This window comes from Triturus cristatus, chromosome 6 (assembly GCF_964204655.1).
Source record: "Triturus cristatus chromosome 6, aTriCri1.1, whole genome shotgun sequence".
NCBI classification, from domain to species: domain Eukaryota; kingdom Metazoa; phylum Chordata; class Amphibia; order Caudata; family Salamandridae; genus Triturus; species Triturus cristatus.
The window spans coordinates 681707144-681730398 of NC_140589.1; the positions used below are offsets into that span (position 1 = coordinate 681707144).

Genomic DNA, 23255 nt, shown 5'->3' on the forward strand with positions numbered 1-23255 from the left:
GCCTCTGTTTCTGAGGCAACTTCCTGTTTTGAGTCATCCGGGGCAGTACTACCACACACAGGTGGCAGCCAGCAGAACCTTTCTGCTTAATACTTTCTCTACTATTGGCTGGTAGTTAGGTGACAGATGTTGATTGACACCAGTACTGACCCTTGGTGCTACAGCAATCTAGGGCCCGGTGAGCCTATTTGTGCATGTGAGTGGCTCTAAAGGGGGTGGGTCAGTGACTGCAGTACTTCAGTGACGTGGGGGTGATGGGATAAGTCATTGCTACACTGCCCAGTTACAGTCATAACATGGTGCCTGAATATGATGATATAAATGGAGTGTTAACAGACACAATGTAATTCCCTGTACTATGGCCTCCCAAAATCCCTGCTATCCAGGCTACAGATCATTCAAAACCAGGCCGCAAGACTTGCCTTTAAAATTCCAAGATGGCAGTCGGCCAGACCCCTACTCCAACAATTACACTGGCTGCCCATCAGTGAAAGAATAGCCTTCAAAGTCTGCTGCCTGGTCTTTAAAACCCGGACTGGCCCCTCCCCGGCTTTCGTGAAGTCCCTGGTCACCCCCTACTGTCCCTCCCGTACTTTGAGGTCCACTAACCTCCTGCTTCTGGTCATCCCTCGTTTCAAACTCTCCAGACTAGGCGGCCGCAGCTTCATCCACCTGGCTCCCAAGCTGTGGAATTCTCTTCCACTCTCCCTCAAGACTGAGCCCTCTCTTCTGTCCTTTAGGAAATCCTTGAAAACTCTGCTCTATTCACACCCCCGCTAAGTCCCTCTTGCACAATCTCGATGGTCTATCAGCGCCAGGAAACTTATGGTGACAGTGCGCTTAATAAATCTCCCTTAACATAACATAACATAACATATCCATAGCTCCTTGTTTGTTTTAATTTTCCGCTTCTGTGTGCTCTCCTGACCTAACTAAAAGGCTATAATAGAACTAAACGCCTGATCCAGCAATTCCAGAAAAAGCCCTTAGTGTTGGGGACAGCCGTGTGCTATGCTTGGTCTGGTGACTTAGTGGACTGATGCGTCCACTTTAGGGACTTTTGTTTGACCTCATGGTCACAGGTTCAAATCCTGGGGGGTCTACTCCGCCTTTCATCCTTCCGAGGTCGATGAGTACCATTGAGTTGGCTAATAATCAACATCTGTTATTCAGCACCAAGATACCCTTGGGTGAACTTGTTCTTTACAAATACACATTATGTTATGACACCAGTTTATTTGACCACCTCTAATCTTACTTTGCACCCTCAGATCGGCCTTCCTTTTAACTCATTTGATTAGGTAGGTCCACGTTCAAACTTTCTACCAAAAGCTGATAAATACCTTATGGATAATACATGGGAACTGAGTAGAAACACCAATGACTCTCAGCATGTAACGTTCTTCCAGGGTTTGACCACTGAACTTATTCTACATGTCTTCTTCAATAGTAAGGCACTCTGATCTCAGAATGAAATATCCTCTAATCTTAAGGTCTCACAGTTCTGAGGAACGGTGGCCAGCCCTTCTGCTAAGTAGCAAAGAAGGGCAATAGGTATGAAATCAAATATTTACCTTTTACAACTTTATAATCAGACATGATGTCAACTTTCCCTAAAATGTAATCTTGAGTGAATTTGCAACTTGTATATAAGTAACTCTAACAACCAGTATCTGTAGTAAACATATGTACTTACTACCATTCTTATGTGAGTTTAGAGATTATCTGTTTTTGTATCTTTTATGTAAGTCAAGTACTCTGAAGTCCTTGTGTAATGTAGCTGGTTCTATTGTAAAACGCTCTGACACCTTTTGGTGAAGTCTGCGCTATATAAAAACTTATAAATAAATAAGGATGGTTGGCTGTCTGTGGTATTTTATGAGCATTTCCTGGACAGCAGTACGCCATAGTTGCACAACTATCTTACTCCCTCTTTCTCCCTTTGTCTTTGGTCTAGAACAGCAGGCCGATATACCTGCTTCAATTTCCTTCAAACGTTTGAATGAGATTGAGGTAGGCAACAAAGTAGAACACCAAGAGCTTTTCACAGATTGAACTACAAGAACATGATAGTCCTCTTAACAAATAGTTGACAGTCTTGGGCCAACAAATTTCATATCTTGTTTCAATAAAGGATATGTTAGAGGAGAGACCGCTACTTCTTAAGGATTCATCAACATTGAACAAAAACTTTGCCAAGTTTTAACAGAAACTATGATATCTCCTCTGAACAACACACAACTTAAAATATGGAAGACTGCAGCCTAAATTAAAGTGATTCAGGATTGTAGAGGGGTCGAAGGAAAAGAATGCATTGAGTTTATGGTGCAGCTCCTGGAGAAGATATTTCAAGAACAAGAAAACTTGTTTTTCCCAAACGATCCAACAAACTCGCAGAATTTCTTGCTGCCCTTAGCTAGGAATAAACAACTTTACTCTATCCTTTTTTTTAGGTTTCGCCTGCAGCACTTGCGCTGTGATTGTGAAATCTGTCGTAATATATCTTTAAACGGGCCTTACACCCCGCCTTCACTTCTTATTGGCCCTTGTGCTTGTCACTTTACTTTTCCTCGTTTCTATTGGTTGTAGGCATTCTAGTTCCTATTCCTCTGTGTGTGCTTCTCTTATCCGTTTCCCATCAGCATTGGGTTCATCCCCTTTGGTGGAACTTCTTTTAAGTTCTCAAGCAAGGATCTGGAAAACAAAATAAACCAGAGCTACACCCTTGCTTTAATGTTACATCGCTGCCAGAGGGCTGTGAGTTCAGCATGCTGTTATTATCTCCGTGGAGATCGTCCACCAGTGCAATTATCTCTGTGGAGATCCTTCGAAAGTTCCTTTTATTCCTTCTCTGCCTCTGACCTCCGACGAAGCATACACTACCCCGGGGCACAAGCAGGCAATCCACTTGAGGTTGCGTTTCTATTTACAATCGAGCACGCCATCAGCCCATATGGTTCATAGCACCTTTCTTCTTGCTGCTTCACCCGGTCTCCCCACTAATTTCTCCCATTGCTTCTTCTAACGTAATTGTTTTAGATGCCATTTGTTAGTTATGCACAGTGACGGCTGCTCCCGCAAATCGGTAGGGGGAGGGGGAAGGGGGGAGAAAATACCAAAAAAAAACACAAACAAAACACTTACCTGCTGGCTGTCTGGCCGCCGCCTCTCTTCCGTCCTCTTCCTGACTTCTTTTAGAGCAGGAAGCAGGATAGTCTCTCCTAAGCCAATCACAACGCTGCAATGCAGCGTCGTGATTGGTCTGAGCGCGGTGGTTCAGCGCTCAGATGAGGATTAGAAGCCTGGGCATGTTCTCCACCCAGCCTTGGTGGAGAACATGCAAAGTGCACATGAATGTTTGGGCCGGCTAAACATTCATGCGCACTTAGGAGGGTGCCACCACTCCCTTCCATCTGCCCAGCCTACCCCCACCCCACAAAACTGGCCCAGTACAAAAGAATAAAATGATAACATCTCATTATTATCATTTTATTGTTTCTTTTTTGCCGTGCCTAAAGGCAGTGGGGCAAGACTCCTCTGCCTTAGCGAAGGAGCCACCACTGGCTTATTCAGTTTCAAAATAGTGAATTAAAATGCACATTTGCGAGCACTGGCATACCACGCCCCCACACATCATGAATATTCTCGACTGGATCCACCCTTTTCCCTGCCAGGACCCGAGCTTCAGAGTGCAGACCTTGCTATTAATTTGCAAGCTCTGCATGCCATGCCCCCTGCACTTCCCCTGTACGTCATGAAAATGATCGCCTCTATCCACCCTTCATTTCCAGCCAGAACTCGAGTTTCAGAGACCTTGCTATTAATGATCTGCTTGGAAAACACTGACCGAGAAATCACACCTCTTGGCCAGGTAAGACGTGCAGTGAACAGGAGTCTAGCACAGAATTAAGAAGCCAAACCTAAATTATTATTGGAGGGACAACAGTAGTAAAAAAATCGTAATTATTTTAGATTCCAGTTGCTCTGTTTAACAAGCATTTGCAATGCAACATGTCTTGCATTATTTAAGGTTTGAGCTATTGACGTTGCTAATAATAATGCAATGCCAATAGCGCAAACATTTTAGTAATGCGAGACCTATTGCATTGCAAATGCTTGTTTGATATGTCATTAATTATGGACATTTGAAGCTTGTAGAAGCACCCTGAAAAGTACAGAAACTTGCGTGTGTCTAGTGAAATACAGGACTCACCCCAAACTCCTTCAAGGTCAGGAGGGTAACTGCACACAGCCGAGCACACGTAGTAACACCCCCCTCTGTGCTGTAATTGGCAGGCCTTGTTTGTTACATGGATGCTGTCTGAAGATGACAGACACGCATTTCATTTGAAATGTTAACGATCATCTGCACAGAAAATCGTAAATGTAAAAAGGCTGGCACATCGCAGTTGCCCGCGCCACATTCTGGCAAAGAACACACAGTTGTCTATAGTCCTGGTGGACTGTTGTAGTGAGTGGAGAAAAGTCTGTGGCCAAGCCTACGACCTATAGATTGGCTGTAGGCAGTAAGAGACGTTTAGAGAAGTCTTCAACACTAACGTTCCGTATGCTCGTAGAAACCATGAATTGACGGATCACATTTACAAGTAAAAACTGGAACACAAATGTCTGTTTCTTAGCTTTTCACGTCCTTCCATTCTGTTTTTGTTGTCAGCATGTTTCATATAGTACTTGCTACCACACTTTTACTATTTAATGTTCGCAACCACCTCATTGATACTTTATTGTCCTCAAATGGATGTCGCGCCGAGTCAGCCCTACCACCGTTCAAACCATTAACAAAGTCCTGACACTGACAATTCTCGTCCTCTGATGTTGCCAATCAGTAGCCCAGTTGCTGCAGAGAGCCAAGCTGGCTGAGCCACCGCCTTACCATCAGTGTGGTGTCCCATGCCACTCCCCAACACTTGACGGGCCTCTGCTCTAATGCACTCGCCGCACATCTGAGAGGAAAGGGAGGGCAACCTGTGTTTAGATTTGATCCGTCCCTAAGATGTACAGAAATAGTGTTTGTACTTTAGCTTTGCTAAAACCGATTGTGAAGTGTCACTCCCCCTCCACCCCCACCCCACACACGCTTCCTGAGCCCGATAACTTTTGTAACTTACTTTTTTGGCCGTTAATTGTAACCCGGCAAATAATTTTACTCCAAGGTATATTTATTATTCACCTTTTTATCGAATTAAGCAGCATCTATCAATTACTCGTAACTTGGCCTTTAAAAGCAATCACGTTTACAATATGCATTCCTTAAATTAAATGAAGGAGGGGTTGTTGGCCGAGGTTGGAGGGGCGGGGGTAAAGCAGAGGCCGTTCATTAAGATATATTGATATATGTGCTCAAGTGAAGTGTGGAGTGGCTCAATTGCTGACTTCTTTGGGATTGCATACCTAGGGTAATTTCATCATAAATACTTGATTCTGGGCGTAGCACTTTATCCAGTGTATTGAAGTGTAAATATATGAAATGTTAAAACCGTCATTACAGCATTCTGTTTAGTTCGACCCAATCCCATCACCCTGTGGTCACAATAATCCAGCCTGTACAGCACCCACTCCACCCACCCATGCCAATCTGTGTAGAGCATCATATGTTCACAGTGCTCCTGTCGTGATATAACCAGTCTGTTAAGTGCCTGGGCAGGTTGAGCCCTCCAGCACTGTGTACTGTTTCAAACACCTAAATACGTTTGTGTCTTTGTATAAACACACATGCCACACAGTAAATAGTTTCTTGGTGCCCACAGCATAGTCTGGTCTGCCCACCTCACAACATCATATATCACCGACCGCTTAAGGATGAAAGGCAGTGGACCACTCTAGGATTCGAAAACCAATATTTGTTTTGGTCAGGTGTATTAGCCACGAACTGTGGTTTACACAAGGTGGTGGCATAAAGCTGCTAGACTGTTTAACTGGGGATTAGGGGCTGGCTTGGCGGAAGTGTTACGGGAGGAGTGAGGGGGTTGGAAGTTAAGTGTGAAGCATATTTTACATTGAAATCTAAAAAAAAAAAACTTTTGACACATGCGAATTAATCTCCTGCCCCCGCTTCACTAAATTAAATGAAACAACCCCCCCAAAAAATGCATGTAGCCCCGTTCGCATTAGTGATAAATGTGTGTTTAGCCACATTAAAGGAATGACAGCTGGAGAAAACGAGGAAGGGCCAGAAAGAATCGGGTTGCAGACTCTATCGTCAGAGATCAAAAGATAGTAACACAAGAGGAGCCTTCAAGTGACCGGCTGCTTGGAAAGTGAAAGCTCGCATGGCATGCTCAATGTTGCAAAAAAGCATGTTGTGTCTGCAGTAGGAGAAAATAATTAAAGAAAGTAGTGCTTACTGACTAAATAACATGTACTTTGTAACAGAAGTTAAAGGGCCAGTAGCCATGGGAGGTTACAAATGAAGACAAGGCTGCACTAAGGAGAAGCTAACAAGCCACTTACTGCATCAGAAGCCAGCATTTACGAAGGACAGACACAAGCAAATAAAAAAAATATGGGCTGAGAGATGGCGGAGCTTCAAGTCCATACTCTAATACTGCATGCCTTGCAGAGCAGCGCATGCGTATTGACTCTAGGCTTGACCTAAAAATAATGAATTGAAATGCACATTTGCGAGCACTGCCAGGTCACGGCCCTTCCCCGCTCGCCATAAATATTCAGAGACAGATGTGGGTGAAATTTGTTGGTTTACAAAATGCTATTCTTTCCGTGCTTTGTGTGTGTGTGTGTGTGTGTTTTTATTATAGGACTATGGTCACAAATGAAACTTTCAGAGAAAAATAAACGGACGGAAGTCCCTCGGAAAGTGCACCTCTGCTCAGTGCCCTCGCTTACTCCCGGGTGTCACTACCGGCTGCATGCTGAGTGTCCACCAGTGACCTACAACCTTAATAAGATGGGTGTCACATCACCTGATGACAACCGCGGTTCTATAGGTGCCTGCCCAATACCCCACTATTACTGCATGTGGGCCCAGCTGCACAACTCCAAGAAAAGTTGCTATGATTTACGGCATTTCAGGGCCACCACATGGCATATACTTCAAATGTGGGTGTTTTCAGTACACAAACCTCTGTCATTTGTCACCTCCTCAAAGTGACACTACCTTTTGTGATTTTATTTCAGTGCAACTTGGAGGGAGTGTGGGGGGGGAGCGGGCACCGGTGGTGTGGGAGAGGCAACTACAGTGTTGGTTACCTCCACAAGAAGACTCTATCACATATTTAAGGCCTGCTATTTTGCTCTATTTTATTTTTATTGCATCTTAGATTAATTTTGCTAGATACAAATTCTGCTAACCTGCACAGATAAGCAATTTATTTAGCAACTTATTACATACGGGAAATTTTGTCCAGTGTCCAATGTGACGCTTCAGCGCACATTGTGCGTTGGGACAGTGGTATTTAAAATGCATGCATAATGCTAATTTGCATCAAAGTACTACTTAGGATACTATTATACAGGTGCTATTTTTGTTCCATCTTCTGTAATTTCTTCTTAAACTATGTACAGGGTAGAGGTTACATAATTTTTATGGGTGAGGCTACTTTGCATCAAACTACTCTTTGGTGCCATAGTACAGCGTTGTATGGCTGTGTTCATTTTTCTCCATTTATTTTTGCAGCGACCAGTGCGATTTCGTGGCAGCAATAACCAAGGTTCACCTTTTGCCAAATAGTTCACACTGTTCACAACCGTCCACGGAAATATGAACATTAAACTGCATTAATAACGTGTACTGAGGCGTCAGTAAACTGAAGAAAGGTCTCAGGCAGTCTAAACCCAAAAAGCGTTGGTAAAGCCAATAGGTTTTGTATATGCAAAATCTATTGTTTTTGTCCGTGTCATAGCGCTTTTTCTTTTTGACTTTAAGTTATACTGCACAGAAGCTCAACTGTTCTAGGATATGTAAAAAAAAAAAAAAAGGGACACAGTCAATAGAATTAGCATATGCAAAGCCTATTGGTTTTTACCAATGCTTGTTTATCACAGAATGCTCTCTTAAGAGAACAGTCATTGGCTGTATGCTTAACAAAACATCTTTGGGAAGTAGATGGAACTATCATTTTCTTTGGACTGGAACTGGGGATTGACAAAGTCTATGGCTTGTAAATAAGCGTTTTGATTTGTTTCAGGAAGTAGGGCTAGCACTTTATCTGCATTACCTTGTAGTTATACGTATTTCTGTTTTACACCAACAGAGGCCAACAACATATTAAACAAGTTATCTGGCATTGTGGATAACTCTTCAACACCGGACTCTGTTTAGTGCCCTGTAGTGCCAGTCTCCTCAGCTATACCCTCTGCTTAAAAGAGTATCCTTCTCAAGGACATGCATGTGGCCATACAGGCCGTCTCAAATACTATGTAAACTACTGATAAAGCTGCAGTGTCTCTTAGTGATATCCTCCTATCCTTCTGTTTTTTTTCATTTTTTTATGTAATTCATCCTCTAATTTTCTTCTCGAACCACAAATGTGAATATCTGAGAATTGAGGGCAGGCATCTGTAGTGGAATAATGGCTGCTGTATGATCAGTGAGTGAGTGAGGTAGGTGGGGAATCTTGATTGTTGAAGAATGTGCTTGTTTGTTGTGGGCCATCAGCAAATGTGTCCGTTTAGTATCAAATGGAAAAAGGTTATCCTGACGAGTAAATTGTTTACTTGTATCTTGAGTAATCAAAACAGTAGCAGTTTAAAGTAACAACTGTTTTTGACCAGGTTCAGGTTTCAGTGTTGGCTTAACATCCTTGATTCTGGGCAAATCACTTAAACTCCCAGTGCCTACAAAAATGAATGTGTCCTTGTGTAAAGGAACTGGTGCTAATGTAAAGCGCTCCATTACCTTCTAATGGTTTTGGCGCTATATAAAACTGAAAATAAGTAACTGTTGGTAAAATAAAGCACTCCACTTCCTTTAGATGGTGTTGGTGCTATATAAAACTGCACAAAAAAACTGAAAGAATCAGTGTTGGGCTGGTTTAAAGTAGTGAACATGAGAAAATATATCGTATTGGCAATCACATGAAAAGGACTACATTTGCTAAGGACTCTGAGGGGCAGGCAGATCTTGATGACATCAAGACTCAGCCTGGATCCGTAAGAAAGTGTTCAGACAGGAGAAATTTGAAGAAATAGAGTCCCACTCTATGAAATGAGACGCAACAAGGTGAGACACGGACAGTTCAATCATTTTGCACAGGAGAAACGTGGCTATGCAGTTTACAGCAGAAGACACAGGAACTATAGAAGCTCTGAGATGCCCTGTGATAACTCATACCTGATTCACTTGAGTTCTGATTGTCAAGCTATAAATACCATTGCTGAACAACCACATATGGTGTAAACATGCGCACACACCTAGTACCCAGATGCGTGGAAAATAAACAGACTACACATGGGCCAAGTTGTAACAACTGTGCGCACATGCTTAAATCCATACGTCAGCTATACACTAACAGGACATTAAAAGGCAGAACACCACCACTCAGTCGAACGAAACAGACTGCAATAGGAGTTTAAAGCATTGACTGGGTCTGAGGTGATTTGAGGACTGGGTAAGCACCCAGAGGTGCACTGTACCAAGCGGATGAGGGAGGGAGGATGTGGGAGAAATGGAAAGCAGCAACCACAGGAAAAGCAGTGACTGGGCAAGCACCAGGAGGTGCAATAGAGCATGCAGTGATGGAAGGGAGGATGTGGTGGGAACTAAAAGCAGCAACGTTGGAAAAAGCAGTGATGGGGAGGGGGGGTGATACTGTGGATGGGGAATGAGGGCGGGTGGAAGGAGATGGACCTGGTAAAAGCACAAGCCCTGTGTAGAGTGCTGAAAAAGAAAAAAGTAGGTCCTAAAATGGTCGTAAAAACTGGTGTAGTGGATGTTTACAAGTACTTGGTCCGTGCTTTGGGGGAGGTCTAAACACAGGAAGAGGCACGATCGTGCATGCCAGGGACTAATGGTGACAAAGAATATGAGACAGGTGATGGAGCTACCAACTGGGAAGCCTGTGGGCAGGCTGAAGCCCACAGTTTAAACACAAGTCTCTTTGAGAAAATACATGTGCTGTCTAGCCGAGACCTAAATTAAAAACAGTGCTTAGAGGCTACAGTTCTGTATCCATGTGTACAACACAGAGACCCTTTTAACATATAGTGAACTTGGAGTATTCAAACAATTGCATTCATTTTAATACAGGAATTCACGTAAAAACCTAATATCAAGTTCACTAGTGGTTGTGTCATTCTGCAGTGCAGTGCTCAGTGAAAAGCAACTGTTTCACTCCTTGTACTTTAACAGCTCTGACATTGAAGAACTAGCTATCCAGTCGATGTTGGCAGTCAAACTGCCTCCCTTGATCGAACCCTTTATTTGTTTTGGGGGAGAGGGGATTTCAATATTGCCTTAGATGAGCAACATGGTGAATTTAAATGTCCCTGTGCTATCGCTGCTCATCGAATCGAGGCTCGGGCAAGCATTGGATGCAAATAACCAGAATTGATAAGACAAATGATTTATGTAATATTTAACGGCAGAAACGGCTTGCCAACTGGCTGCACTTTTTTTCTCATTCTTTTTCGTCTTACATCAGAATCAATAACTATTTCTCTTGACTTTAGCCCCCATTCATTATGACTGCCCAGCAATCTCAATTTGGACACAAATGGGAATTTGCACTTCAATTCAGGCTTACACGATGTGCATAATTTTCTCACTCAGCTTTCTTTTCACTACACATGTTACCAGCTAATATGAGGGCACATTTACAGAATAATATTGGGCAGAATTTGTTTGTGGGTCCAAAAACTCAGGATTCAGAGTCTTGCTGCTGTGAATTCGGGAAAATGTGATGCATAACAATTTGATCGCATGTTGCGGCCTGCGGAACTCGCAGTCGTCAGGTAGTACTGCGCCTCGTGGTGTCGGTATTTCCTGATGGACATTTGCTTCTCTGTACACTAGGTTACTGCACATGGTGTTTCTATATTGCAGATCATGGATTTTTACCTGTGGTTGCATCCTAACTAGACTGATTAATTTTTCATTGGATTCTTGATAGTTCCATAAAGTTTTGAAGGATACACCATGGTTTAACCGGGACATTTTCAACATTTCTTGTGGTTCCTTAATAATCTTAAATCCGGACAACTGAGTTAAAATATGAAAAAATCCCTTTAGTTCAACCTATAACAATACCCAAATTTCTATTTGTGAGTCCAAGCAAAAAAACTGCAGCAGAAGACCGTTTTCCCATCTAGTTCCACTAACTCCTTTTTATCTCTGAGATCCGCCCCATTTTGTTGACAATTTTGTAGAAATGGCATCACTACTGCAGTTATCACCATTCATGGAATCAAGATGCTTTTGTTGAATTTTGTAAAAAGTGGAAGGTTTCCAAGGTGTGATATCCTTCCCTGTCTTAGTTTTAAATGTAGATAGCTGCAGTTTTGCTAAAATAGATACAGGTTGGTAACTTCTCTTGTCAGTTGTACAACCTGGAATTGTCTGCCAGGAGCATTTTAGAGCATGCTAACTTGACATGTTTGCTTCTTGATGTGGAATTCCGTAAGGGATGAACTTTGCCCACTGTGCTACTAGATGGGGAAAATGCATTTGGCAAAGTGAATTGGAATTTTCGCTGGGCTGCTTTGTGCAAATTTGGATTTCTGTCTGATATAATCCAATAAAGGCCATATATAACGTCCTTGCTGGCAGGTTTTGGATAAACCAAGACAGTGTTGTTCATTGCCTCTGACTTTATTTGCACTTTATTGAAAATGTGCAATATGGTCTAATCCAGGCATGACCCCATTACAAGCATCCAGCACCTATTTGGTATCATGGAGTTTGTAGATGACATTGCTATTGTGACACCAAATCCTCACTCTGAATATTGCCAAACCCCAGACTTTGTGATTGAGCATTCTTTATTTTGATCCCCAAACATGTTCACTGTTGTGATGACAAATTATTTTTAATTAATTAATGAATTTATAATTGTGTGTTTAAACCATGTTTAAACACAAACTACAAAAGTGACATCATTTACTGTTAGACCTGGGCGTCTCTAGTTGGCTGAGGCAGTTATCTTAGTCCAAATAGGGACCCTTGCTTCTAGTCAGGTAAAGGAGGGGCACCCCCTGGTAGCTTGGCACGAGCAGCCAGGCTTATCTTCAAGGCAATGTGTAAGTATTTGCAACTACGCTCCCAGTGACAAGGTTATAACACCACAAATGGGCACCACACTGATGTATGAAGATAGCGGTATCTTTATCAATATGAAAAACAAGGTAAGACCAAATGATAAAAATCCAACATATGCATATTCGTAATATTTCACTTTGCCGGTTATTAGGCCAACAAACACTTGTAGGTTCTTGCGGTATTAATGAGCAGTTCACGATGTTCAAATGCAGTCCTAATGCAATACTATGCAGTTCGTATTGTCAGACTAATGCAGTTCGTAATGCAAGAATAATGCGATCCTCAATGCAAGTAATAAGGCAGTTCATAATGCAAGACTTATACGAGGCTAATCGACGCGATTAGCGCGGGCACCACTAGGCCCCAACCACAGACAACAGTCCTGAACTTCCGAGGGTGGCCCCGGTCCTGCCGGGCCGGTCCGGGTCGCTCGAAGGCTCAGCGCGTCTAATGTGATGCAGCGGGAGAGAGCTGGAGCTCTCCTTCATGCCTCCCCAGGCCATACACGCTTGCGGCTCCTGACCGGAGTCCAAGCCTTACCTGGGGGATATTCATTCTTTCTCTCACTCATCCCCCCCCCCCCCGCCCCCTCGTCGGGTGTCCTTCTGGGCACTCCCGATGACAATGCAGCTCTGATGCAAGGCGACGCTGTAGCCGTACAGGTTACTGCGCTGCCTTCTCCGGTGCTGATGATCTTGGGCAGATTCCTCTTGCGAACAGCGGGCACGATTACCTCACAACTTCCTTAGCTTTACGAAATCCTTCAGCACGTTACGGCTTGGGACGGCGGCGGCGATCTTGATCCGCAGCCTCAGTTACATTGACAGATCGGGCCACAAACAGCTACACAGTAGCGTGGACTATGATTCAGTCTGCGGGGGCACTGCAGTCACTGGGCACTATCCAACCAGCACCACGGCAGTCTCAGGCTGCACATGCGCAAAGCTTCGCTGAGACTCGGTTGAGCTTCGGGCCGCACAGTTCTGGGGCAATAGTTACGAAGGTCTCAGGCTGCAAAAAGCACACGCACACAGCGTCGCTGAGACACATTTGGAAACTTTGATGTTCCTGAGTTTCCACAACAGGGAGCCAGCTCTCCTCTGGCCCTTGGAGACCAGTTCCTTTGGGACACAGCAAAGTCCTTTCAAGAAGGGGGACACAGCACACAGCAATGTCCCTTAACCTCTCCTTAGTTAAATCTGCAAACTGCAGGCCAGCCGCCCCAGAACACACAGGAAGGGTCAGTCCTTCTCTTCAGCTGTTCTTCCTTGGCAGAGGTTCCTCTTCTCCACGAAGTAGTTTCAATCCTTTTCAGTCTTGATCAGTCCAACGTTCAGGGGTTTCCGCTCTCATAGTTATACCCCTAAATGTGTTTGAAGTCTTTGTGTTCAGGGGTCACTGACCTCAGTCCAAACCAGTTCTGGTTGTCTGCCTGCCAGTGGCACCTTCTTCCTTTGATAGTGTGGGTCTGGTTCCTCAATCACTCAGCAGGAGGTGGAGCCATTCTTTTATGGCAGCAGCCCAGGCCTCTTCACATCCAGGGGGTTCCTTCTCCCCCCACACCCCCTACACTCCAGATGCAGGTCAGCCTGTTGCAGCCTCCGCTACTCCTCCCCTGGGTCAACACATTTCCCCAGATCCTATCACATTCAAATCCAGACAGTCAATCCACAACCAGGCAGAGACACACAGAATTGTTAGAACCAAAAAAACAAACACTTCTAAAAGCGTGGTTTCTAAACACACAATTCAAAAACTAACTTCACAAAGATTTGTTATTAAATTGTGAGTTCGGGCACACTAAATTTCACCTCTACATCTTAAGCCTACGGGAAGATAGGCTGGAAACATATTTCACAACCTTCCTCATTCTGTCCTATGGGCAAGATGGCCTTGCAACAGTGAAAAACGAAATGGAGAATATTTCACTGTTAGAACATGGTACACACCTCAGTACATGTCCTACCTTTCACCGACACTGCACCCTGGCCAGAGAGGGTACCTTGGGCTTACTATATGGGTGTCTGATGTGCATGGAAAGGGAAGTGTAAGGCCTGGCAACTTGTCAGGACAACATGGCAGTTCGCAAACTGTGCGCAGGCACTGCAGTGGCAGGCCTGATCTCTCTCCTTAGGGCTACGTGTGTGGGTGGCACAATTATGGACAACCAATTACCATAACACTTTATACAGGTAGCACTTGCACTAAAGGGCCCAAAGCATCTAAGTTGCCAACACCATGTCAGAAAAAAGGTCTTCGGGGGAAGGCAAAAAGTTTAGGGAACTTTAGCCAAAAAGGGTCAAGTCCAACATTTAACATTGCCTGTCATTGGCTGTGTAAACCTTATAGAAATGATAGAAGATACTAATTTTAACGTCTATTTAAGATCATTTATTTGATCTATTGTATTATTTATTTGTAGAAAGATATGGGCAAGAAGAACATACAACTGAAACTTGGGTAGAGTAAAGCCTCACTAAATGGAGGACGGTGTGGGACATCAAGGGCAATGAAATGTACACTATCAGCACAATTTACCATCATCCTGAAAAATAATACAATATGGATAGTTTTCTATTTAAATGTAATCAGTCATGTATCTTTTTTTTTTTTGAATGATCAGCAATCCTATGGGAGGATCTTGGGTGACATATACAGATAACTCCACTTGTAAATTCTTCAGCTTTTGAATATCCACAGGTGCCATACTGGATCTGGAAATGTTGTAATATTTCTACCCTGCTTCATCTCGGCACCAGATGTAGCATAGGTGTGACTTAACTGGAGCCATATAGTGCCCTTCCAAAGTCCTGATATTCCTTTATTTCTGTACCTTTTGACGCAACATAATTTGTTTCACATTTTTCAAAACAATTTTTCTCCTAATTTCTATAAACTGTGCAGTTCTTTAGGGATGGCTCCCTTGACGAAGTTAGGGGTGAGCCTTGCATCTCCTGCCATGGATGAATGTCCATTCCTGACAACTGAATTTTACCTGTGGTGCCTAGGGCCGAAGTATGACTCCAAGTAATATGATGACTGCAACCCCATGCATAATAAAGCAATCCAGGAGCAGAAGGCCAAACTCATTATGGATTGCACACGTGACCAGCATTGGGCTCAATGCTGGTCGATGTTGGCTCGAAGTTGAGCTCTTCTCCACCCTCCCAGACTTTCTCAAGAGAATAGGAGGAAGCAGAAAAGAGGAGTAGAAACAATGCCTCATCTCGATGTCGAAGGCAAGGTATTACACCTCTATGTTATCCACCTCCAGGCCTCTTCCGAGCTAAAGATGATGGACATCACTACACCGAGGAACCTCCACTTACAGCTCCTCTGGCATCCACTCCAGTGCCTGTCCCAGCTTCCTTGTCAAACCCTCCACTGGTTCCACTGCCGATGTCGGCCCAAGGACTTATTACTACATACCCAGAAATGTTTTTGGGCAAAGGGCGCCAACCCCGTTCAGTTCCTGCACATCGTGACAGCAATTTTACAGGAACACCGCGATCCCCTCTGGTGCACGTTTGGGCTCCATGATACTTTTCAGTGCTCCGTTTGCGATACTGTGCTCAGTTTGCGATACTGCTGGTGTTTTCTTTTTATCCTTCGCTCCATTCAACCACCATGGGCCATCTTCCGGGCATACTGCAGATGCTGGCTGGAGGCTCTTCTACAGGCGCCGATTCCAGCACCAGTACTGCCAGCTCTCCTCCCCAGGAACAGTCCCCAAAAACCAAGACCATTCTGATTAGAGCCAAGAGGAAGGCACACATATTTTGCTGTAGAAGCCGGGAACAGAGCTGAATTACAGCTTGAGCCTAGACCACATCAGCAACACTGGCATGACATATTTGGGTCAGTCAAACCATATTTAGATGCCAAAGTTAATGCCCAAGAGCTCAGGTGTCCCTCTTCACTCAACCTTTGTCATTCCCAATGGCCCCTAAATTTGTTTTTGACGTTCTTGATGGGGTCTCATTTGAATCCCTACACAGTTGCATCTCATGATCTTCAAAAGTGGGTTTTGGTGGGCATCACTTCAGCACAACCTGTCGGCAAGCTGTAAGCTCTGTGTTTTCTGTCCACTCTGCCCTGTTTTTATGCTGACAAGCTGATTCTGAGGACAGAAACAATTGCCTGGCCAAGGTGGTTACCCCATTCCATATGGGGCAGTCCATTACAGTACCAACATTCTACACTTTCCCCATCCCTCCAAAGAGGAGGAGAGGTTTCATTGTCTTGACACTCAGGTGGGTAGTTATTATATCAACAAAAAGAGATTAGGTTTGGTGGGCAGCATTTGAACGATATGTAGATAGAAAAATGGGCAAGGCAATCTAAAAGAGGACTTTGCCATGTTGCATCATCCTCAACGTCAATTTTTGTTATGACCCTGCTAATAAAGAAGCACCAGGTGGAATATGTACTCTTTCAACCAGAGCGAAGGCTCAACATTGGCACTAGCTAGGAGAGTTTCTGCGGCAGACATTTGATATGTGATGATATGGACTTCGCTGCTCTCTTCTGCTTGGACTCAGAAGTGAGATGGTATATCAATTTCACTTGTTCTGTGCTCTAGGATTTCTGGTGTGACCACTCTCTCAGACCCATCACTTGAAAAAAGACTACTGCTTTAGGATCTCTTTAAAATGTGATAAGATGTTCGGTAAAAGTTCCAATCGGCAGAAAAGTTACTTCCCTTCGTCAACTATCTTTCTGGTGTATACTCTTTCTACCTGGAGATTCATCACAGATACTACTCACCTCCCTATTTTTAATAAGGTTCCATCTTAGTTCTGTTGCACTTCATATCCATGTTGGATTTAATGCTGTCTTCACCTGCCTCAAAGATATTGGAAAAAAAATGGACCAGGAACTGATGTCAGGACGCCATGGTGGTGCTATTTGTCTCCCTTGATCTTACACCTGTGCTACTACTGCCACCTATCTGCATGCATGATCGTTATGTTCAAAAGTTTCCTTATCCGGTCTTATACCTTGAGCCAATTGAAAAGGTGAGTAATCTGGACATAGACTGGGTAGCCACCAGAAAAGTCGTTGCTGAAGGTAAGTAACTTTTTTTCTTCTGGCACTCAATCATTGATCTTGGACTTATGCAAAGATATAATGTTGAAGTCTCATGATATTTACTTGAGTTTGTGTCTTTTCAGTCGTATGTATTCCACTTCCGATGAATTTTCAATACCAAAGACATTTTTTTTTCAAAGAATATACCTATTAGATCTAGCTTCATTACAGACTCTACGATCCTCAGAGTATTTTTGTGCCATGCAAGCTATTATCTTTCTTAGATCCAGATCAAACTCTGTTATGCTTGGTTACAGGATCATGCTAAATCTGATTTATTTAGTTATGCTGATGAAAAATGGTCTGGTCCAAGATATTGACATTAACTTTTTATCCCAGTCTTTAATCTTAAAGTAGAAAACGCTAATGCCATCCAATTTGAGGCTCCTTCAATACCACTCCATTTGTAGGCTCTTCTGTACACCTTCCAAGTAACACCACCTTGGACTACTGGATTACTCCAGATTGCTCCAGCGTCTTCAGGTTTGAGATATGGTATTAACAAAGAGGCTTAATTTAGAAAATAGGTTATATTTTATTTACATTTATGGGAACCTCTTTTCTGCCAAGATCTTATTTCATATTTCTCTTTCTTCCTTAGATTCACTGGCTCTCTGTTAATGGGCGAACAGAACTGCTTCATGATCTTGTGCAACATGTGACCAACGTGGATGTGGAAGATTCAATGGGGCAAACTGCACTGCATGTGGCGTGCCAAAATGGTCACAAAACGGTGAGCTTATCAATGCAAAGATTAAATACATTGATGAAAACGTTTTTAAATATAGGAATACTTTTGTAATTGTAGGGATTTACTTTAGCTGGTTAATTTATTCTAGATAGCCTTAAGATTACCTTCTGAACTCTTGTTCTTTGGCTACTGAGTGGAATGTGTGCAGTTGCCCCGATCAACTCCCACTCATTAGTGTAATACACAATGAACTTGTGGATTCCACTTTACCACTCTAACCTCATGTTGGTTTGAACAATTTTGTTGCTGATGGTTCAGTATTTGACGGTTATCATTGTGCCATTACGTGAGTTTAGTCTTTCACTTGCCTCCTGCTTCCTCATAGCTTTCCTTCTTCCTCTTTTGAACATCTTTGCCACCTGTCATTATTGTCATTGTAATACTTCAGCCAGCGTTGTAGCCCTTTCTTTTATATCTCAAGTTTTTGGTACATACTGTAAATATATGTAGATGTGAAGGAAGTAGAAATCTTGAACTAGGGGTACCCAACATCGCCATAGTAGTAGCCTCTCCTTGGTTTCAATGCACTCCCTAGCCTTCTCTATAGTTGAATGTTGTAAAAATATAAAAATGAAAAAGCACATTGACATTTGACTGGTGTTTATTTCTTTGTTATGGACAGAATCAAGCAACATTGAAACCTTGTTTTGATCCCTTGTATGCATAGTGTAAGTGGATGGTGACTGACAAAAGCCAAGTGTTGGTATTTGCTTTTCTGCAATGCCATTTAAATGTGCTTCTCCTTGTTTTTATTAGACGGTGCTCTGTCTTTTAGACAGCGGTGCAGATATCAACAGACCAAATGTGTCTGGAGCAACACCTCTCTATTTTGCGTGCAGGTGAGGCCAGTTGTTATACACCTATTTCAGTGTAATGATGTTTGTGTTATTTTTCCATGCTCCACATTGGTAATCACTATTTAGGTTTTGCATGTTGAAGCACACTGCAACAGTTACTAGCAGTGTTCCTTTAAGTAGAAATATTCTGGAAGGGTCCTAGGATCTTAACTTTCACTTTCATCAAATTGTCCTTGTGACCTCTACAGCAGTCCACCTCTTTTGCTAAGCAACGTGCACATGCAGAATGCCGCAAGCAGTAGCTCCAGAATGTGATGGCAAATGGTTTTTTTTATTTTTTAAAGTCATTGTTGTGTTACATAATCGTATACTTCTTATAGAGAAATAACTACCCAAGCCTCTCTGCTTGCTGTCACAAAGTACCAGTCTCTAGTGTGGTTACATTGGAAACCTCTGGAAAGTAATCTCGCTGCTCAACATTCGCTGAATATTTTTTTCTGGAAACTTGTTTCTAGTGAATGTTGGATTGGCTATTATGCTTGGGGAGATGTTCGTGAAATGATGAAGCAATGTACTCAAAACACCATGGCCTAAAGACGTTGATTATAAGAATACTAGGATTTGGAGATGATTTTAGATACCAGTTAAGGTGCCACGTGGCAAAGGAGGTTGTGGAAGTAGCGTATATCATGCAAGAAAGGGTCAGTTTGGTAAATATATGTATAGAAATAGTGGCACTCCGGTGGCAAGTGAGAGGAATTACTTTGTCTTTGTTCTCGGTTTAAGCATTGTTCAATGTTGCACTGTCCTGAGGTGGCCCAGCCCACACATGTTTGTTACTTTCCTTCCCTAAAGACGCATGACAATTTTCAGAGCAGTTTCCTTCAGCTTTAGTATGCTTGAAAATGTCCTTCAAGATGATTTGAAATGTAGAATCTGTGTATACTTGTAGGTTACTTTATATGTGTCCACTCACCAGCATGTTTATCTTTTGTGCCCTGAGCTTCTAATGGTAATAGCCTCTTACCTCTATTCTCTTTTTTTCCATCACAATTAATGTGCACTGTATTTCTCTATTGTCATTTGAACACTCTCTTCTATCAAGTAAAACAGTCACTAATGGGCACTACTGTTGATTGTCTCTTCAAAGTGGCCATTGATGCAATGAGGAAGGAGCCTCAATGTAGGAAGTTTTCACCCTAGCCTAATGCAATCCTTAATGTGTGCTAATATTCCACAGGCCTAACTTACTTTCACTTGTGCAGTAGACTCACTTTGATAGCTTGTTCTCCACACTTTCCTCCAGCTCTCCTGAAAATGTGCAAAGGATAGTTTTGAGAAAATGTAAATATTTGAAAATATATATTCGTACAAGATTAATTCTTTTCTTAGAATCATAGAGAATGTGGGAACACCCTGTTGACATGAAGCTGATAAATACGTAAATTTGTTTTACTGCATTTCTCTAATTCCCACTCAGAGCACCTGTGGAGAACAGATGCTGTTTGTCTGTCTTCCCACCTGGGAAAAGCTAGCATAAGACAAATGTGAACTAAGAAACCATGACTGCATCAATTGCAAATCAATTACTGGCCCTCTTTCCAACAGCAAGGGAGTCTACCTCACAATGTCTATTTTTCAAGCAATAGTGGGTATATCACAGTTAGTGTCTCTTGCTAAGTGTGTCATTCTAGGTGTAGTGCTAGTTGCAGATGTGATGCAATCAACAACTAATATTGAATGAATGGCTAAATAAACAAAAAACACTCAATAACTAATATTATTTCTGTTTTAATTAGCCATGGCCAAAGGGATACAGCACAAATCCTCTTATCAAGAGGTGCAAAATACTTGCCAGATAAAAATGGAGTCACACCAATGGACCTCTGTGTACAGGTAACGTTTAGCGTTTGAAAGTTTTCAGACTTTGTTGTAATACATTCTAGCTCTGCTACTTGTTGCTCCTACTAGAACATTGTCCATCTCTCTACCAAGCAATGCATCCCAGATTCATAACCTTGGAGTAGTGTTGCCCATTTCAAGCTGAGCCTTAGTCACACCTGTTTCTTCTTATTTTATTTTTAACCTGTGAATGAAAAGTGATTGCTTCTTTGTATATTTCCATGATATATAGGCTGTTTAGATTCCCAGACTCCTTGGCACGAAGGAAATCAGTTAAACTTGTTCATGCCCTTTCAGAGCAGTGTCTTTCAGCATTAGTTTGTCTGTTCGCGTGATTTTTTTCTTTAGTCTTCTGGACATTTTTTAGATATTGACTCTGCTCTCAATTATGTGAGAATATGTACCATTTTCCTTTTATTTTACTTTCAAGTGGCTAATATTTACTTGTAGGTTTGAAGCAATGGCCTCTCTGAAGTTTTATGGGCAGTGCAGTGGTAAGATGTTGGGCAAGAGTAGGTTCTCTCATCATAGTGTTTTCCTTATGACCTTGATGTGTTTTTAAGTTGGTTTATATAGAGCATTCTCACCTTCACACTGGTCTTCAAGCCCTTAGGAATTTTCAGATTATCCTCTACACAGTTTATTGCATACGGTAAAGACTGTCAAATGGTGAAAGCCTGAACTTCAGATTACTCAACGCTCTTATAAGACATGTGGGGATGACATTTGAACAAATAAAGACCAGCCAATCCTGTCATTTGCCTCATGAACATTTTACTTAACATTTGACTTAATTATGCTCTTCAAAGTAAGATAGTTCAAAGAATGTATGGAAGGGGTGACATAGCCATCACTTCTGCATGCATGAAGGCAGTACTTTTCACTTAAGCCCAAGACCAGAGGGAGTAGTCAGTAAATTAAAATACTCCCCTCACTTTGAACCAATGCTCTGATTGCACCAAGCAAGTGAAGAAGCTGAGCACACCCTTCCCCAGAAGATCTCCCTTTTCTCTTCCATCCAACCATCTATCTCTTCATCCTTCCACCCACCCACTGATCTCCTGCATTACATTCTGTCACCTGTTTATTCTTCACCCATCCACTCTCTTACCCATTCTTTTGCCCTTTCTCCTATCCTTTCTCCCATCCACCCTTTCACCCTGCCAGGCATCCTATCACCAAATCACCTTTTACGCATCCCTTCAACCATCCACACATTTTTACACTCACCCACCATTTCACCCATCCACCCAGGCATAATTTCGGCCATCCACCCTTTCACCTATCCTTTCACCCATCCATGCATCTTTTCATCCATGTATCCTTGCACCCATCCTATTAACCACCCACGCATCTCTTTACCCTTGCATCCATCCTTTTACCCGCTCATGAATACTTTCACCCATCCACCCATTCTAACTTTTAACCTTACATCCTTCTTTCCCTTTTCTATCATCCCTTCTTCCTTTAACAATAATTATGAGCTTTTGTCTGGCGAGTTAAAGACAGAAGAGTCCCATTAAGAACCCCACGCCCCCTGTAGTTGCTAAAGTGGGGTACTCACGGCGCCCCTGCCCAAGACCATATATGAATGTCAATTGTAGCTCTTCCGCACTCAGTGGAGCCATTGTTCTAAAACCACAGCTGTATTCTTCCAAGGCTGGGTAAGACCTTGTAGAAATTCTCCATCAAGGATATTACCAAGAATGGGCCCTGTTCTTCCCTGACACATTTGGACCAGTTTGCAAATAGTTTTTTTTTTTTTTTATAAACCTGTCAGTCTTGGGGTGGTCTTTTTGCATTCACTACTCCTATTTTTTCTGAATTTGTTTTAGTTGGCCTTAGGAGTCTGTACACTTTACTACTGCTAAACAGTGCTAAAGTGCCTGTGCGTTCTCCTTTAAACATGGGAAAACTGGCTCACGCCGAGTTGGCACATTAAATGTTCTTGTAAGTCCCCAGGAAAGTGATATTACATGCTATATATTAAATGCTACAGTTGGCCTACAGCAATTATTGTTCAACCCACTTAGGTAGCCTTTTGAAACATGTCTCAGGCCTGTCATTACAGCCTATGTGTTCAGATTTAAACTGCCATTTTGACTTGGCAAAATAACTCCCTCGTCAAGCCTGACACTCTTTAATACATACAGGTCGCCCGTAAGGTAGGCCCTAAACAGCCCATAGGGCAGGGTGTATTGCAATTAAAAAGTTTGACATGTACTTCTTAGTTTTACATGTTGTGGTAGTGAAAAACAAATTTGTTTTTCACTGCTGTGAGGCCTAACTCTCCCCTAGGATAATTTCAGGTTACCTTATTACATTTAATGAGTGCTACCTTTTGATTAGTTAGCTGGCAGGAAAGTCATGTTTCGTGTCTGAGAAATTGTAATTTAAAATCCTTTTTATTGGTAAAGTCAGATTTTAATTCTGAAAATGCCACTTTTAGAAAATTGGCATTGTCCTGTCCTGACCATTTGGA

The 23255-nt window shown here is 42.6% G+C and overlaps 1 protein-coding gene across 2 annotated transcripts in view; it reads left to right on the top strand.

Annotated features, from left to right (window-relative positions):
• HACE1 (HECT domain and ankyrin repeat containing E3 ubiquitin protein ligase 1) overlaps nucleotides 1–23255 on the top strand; it is a 339965-nt gene that overhangs the window by 91626 nt on the left and 225084 nt on the right. For both annotated transcript variants that reach the window (XM_085611183.1, XM_085611184.1), the window contains exons 6-8: nucleotides 17925–18056; nucleotides 18831–18913; nucleotides 20671–20767. In XM_085611183.1, coding sequence (XP_085467309.1) covers nucleotides 17925–18056; nucleotides 18831–18913; nucleotides 20671–20767 — 312 coding nt within the window. The remainder of the gene's footprint in view (nucleotides 1–17924; nucleotides 18057–18830; nucleotides 18914–20670; nucleotides 20768–23255) is intronic.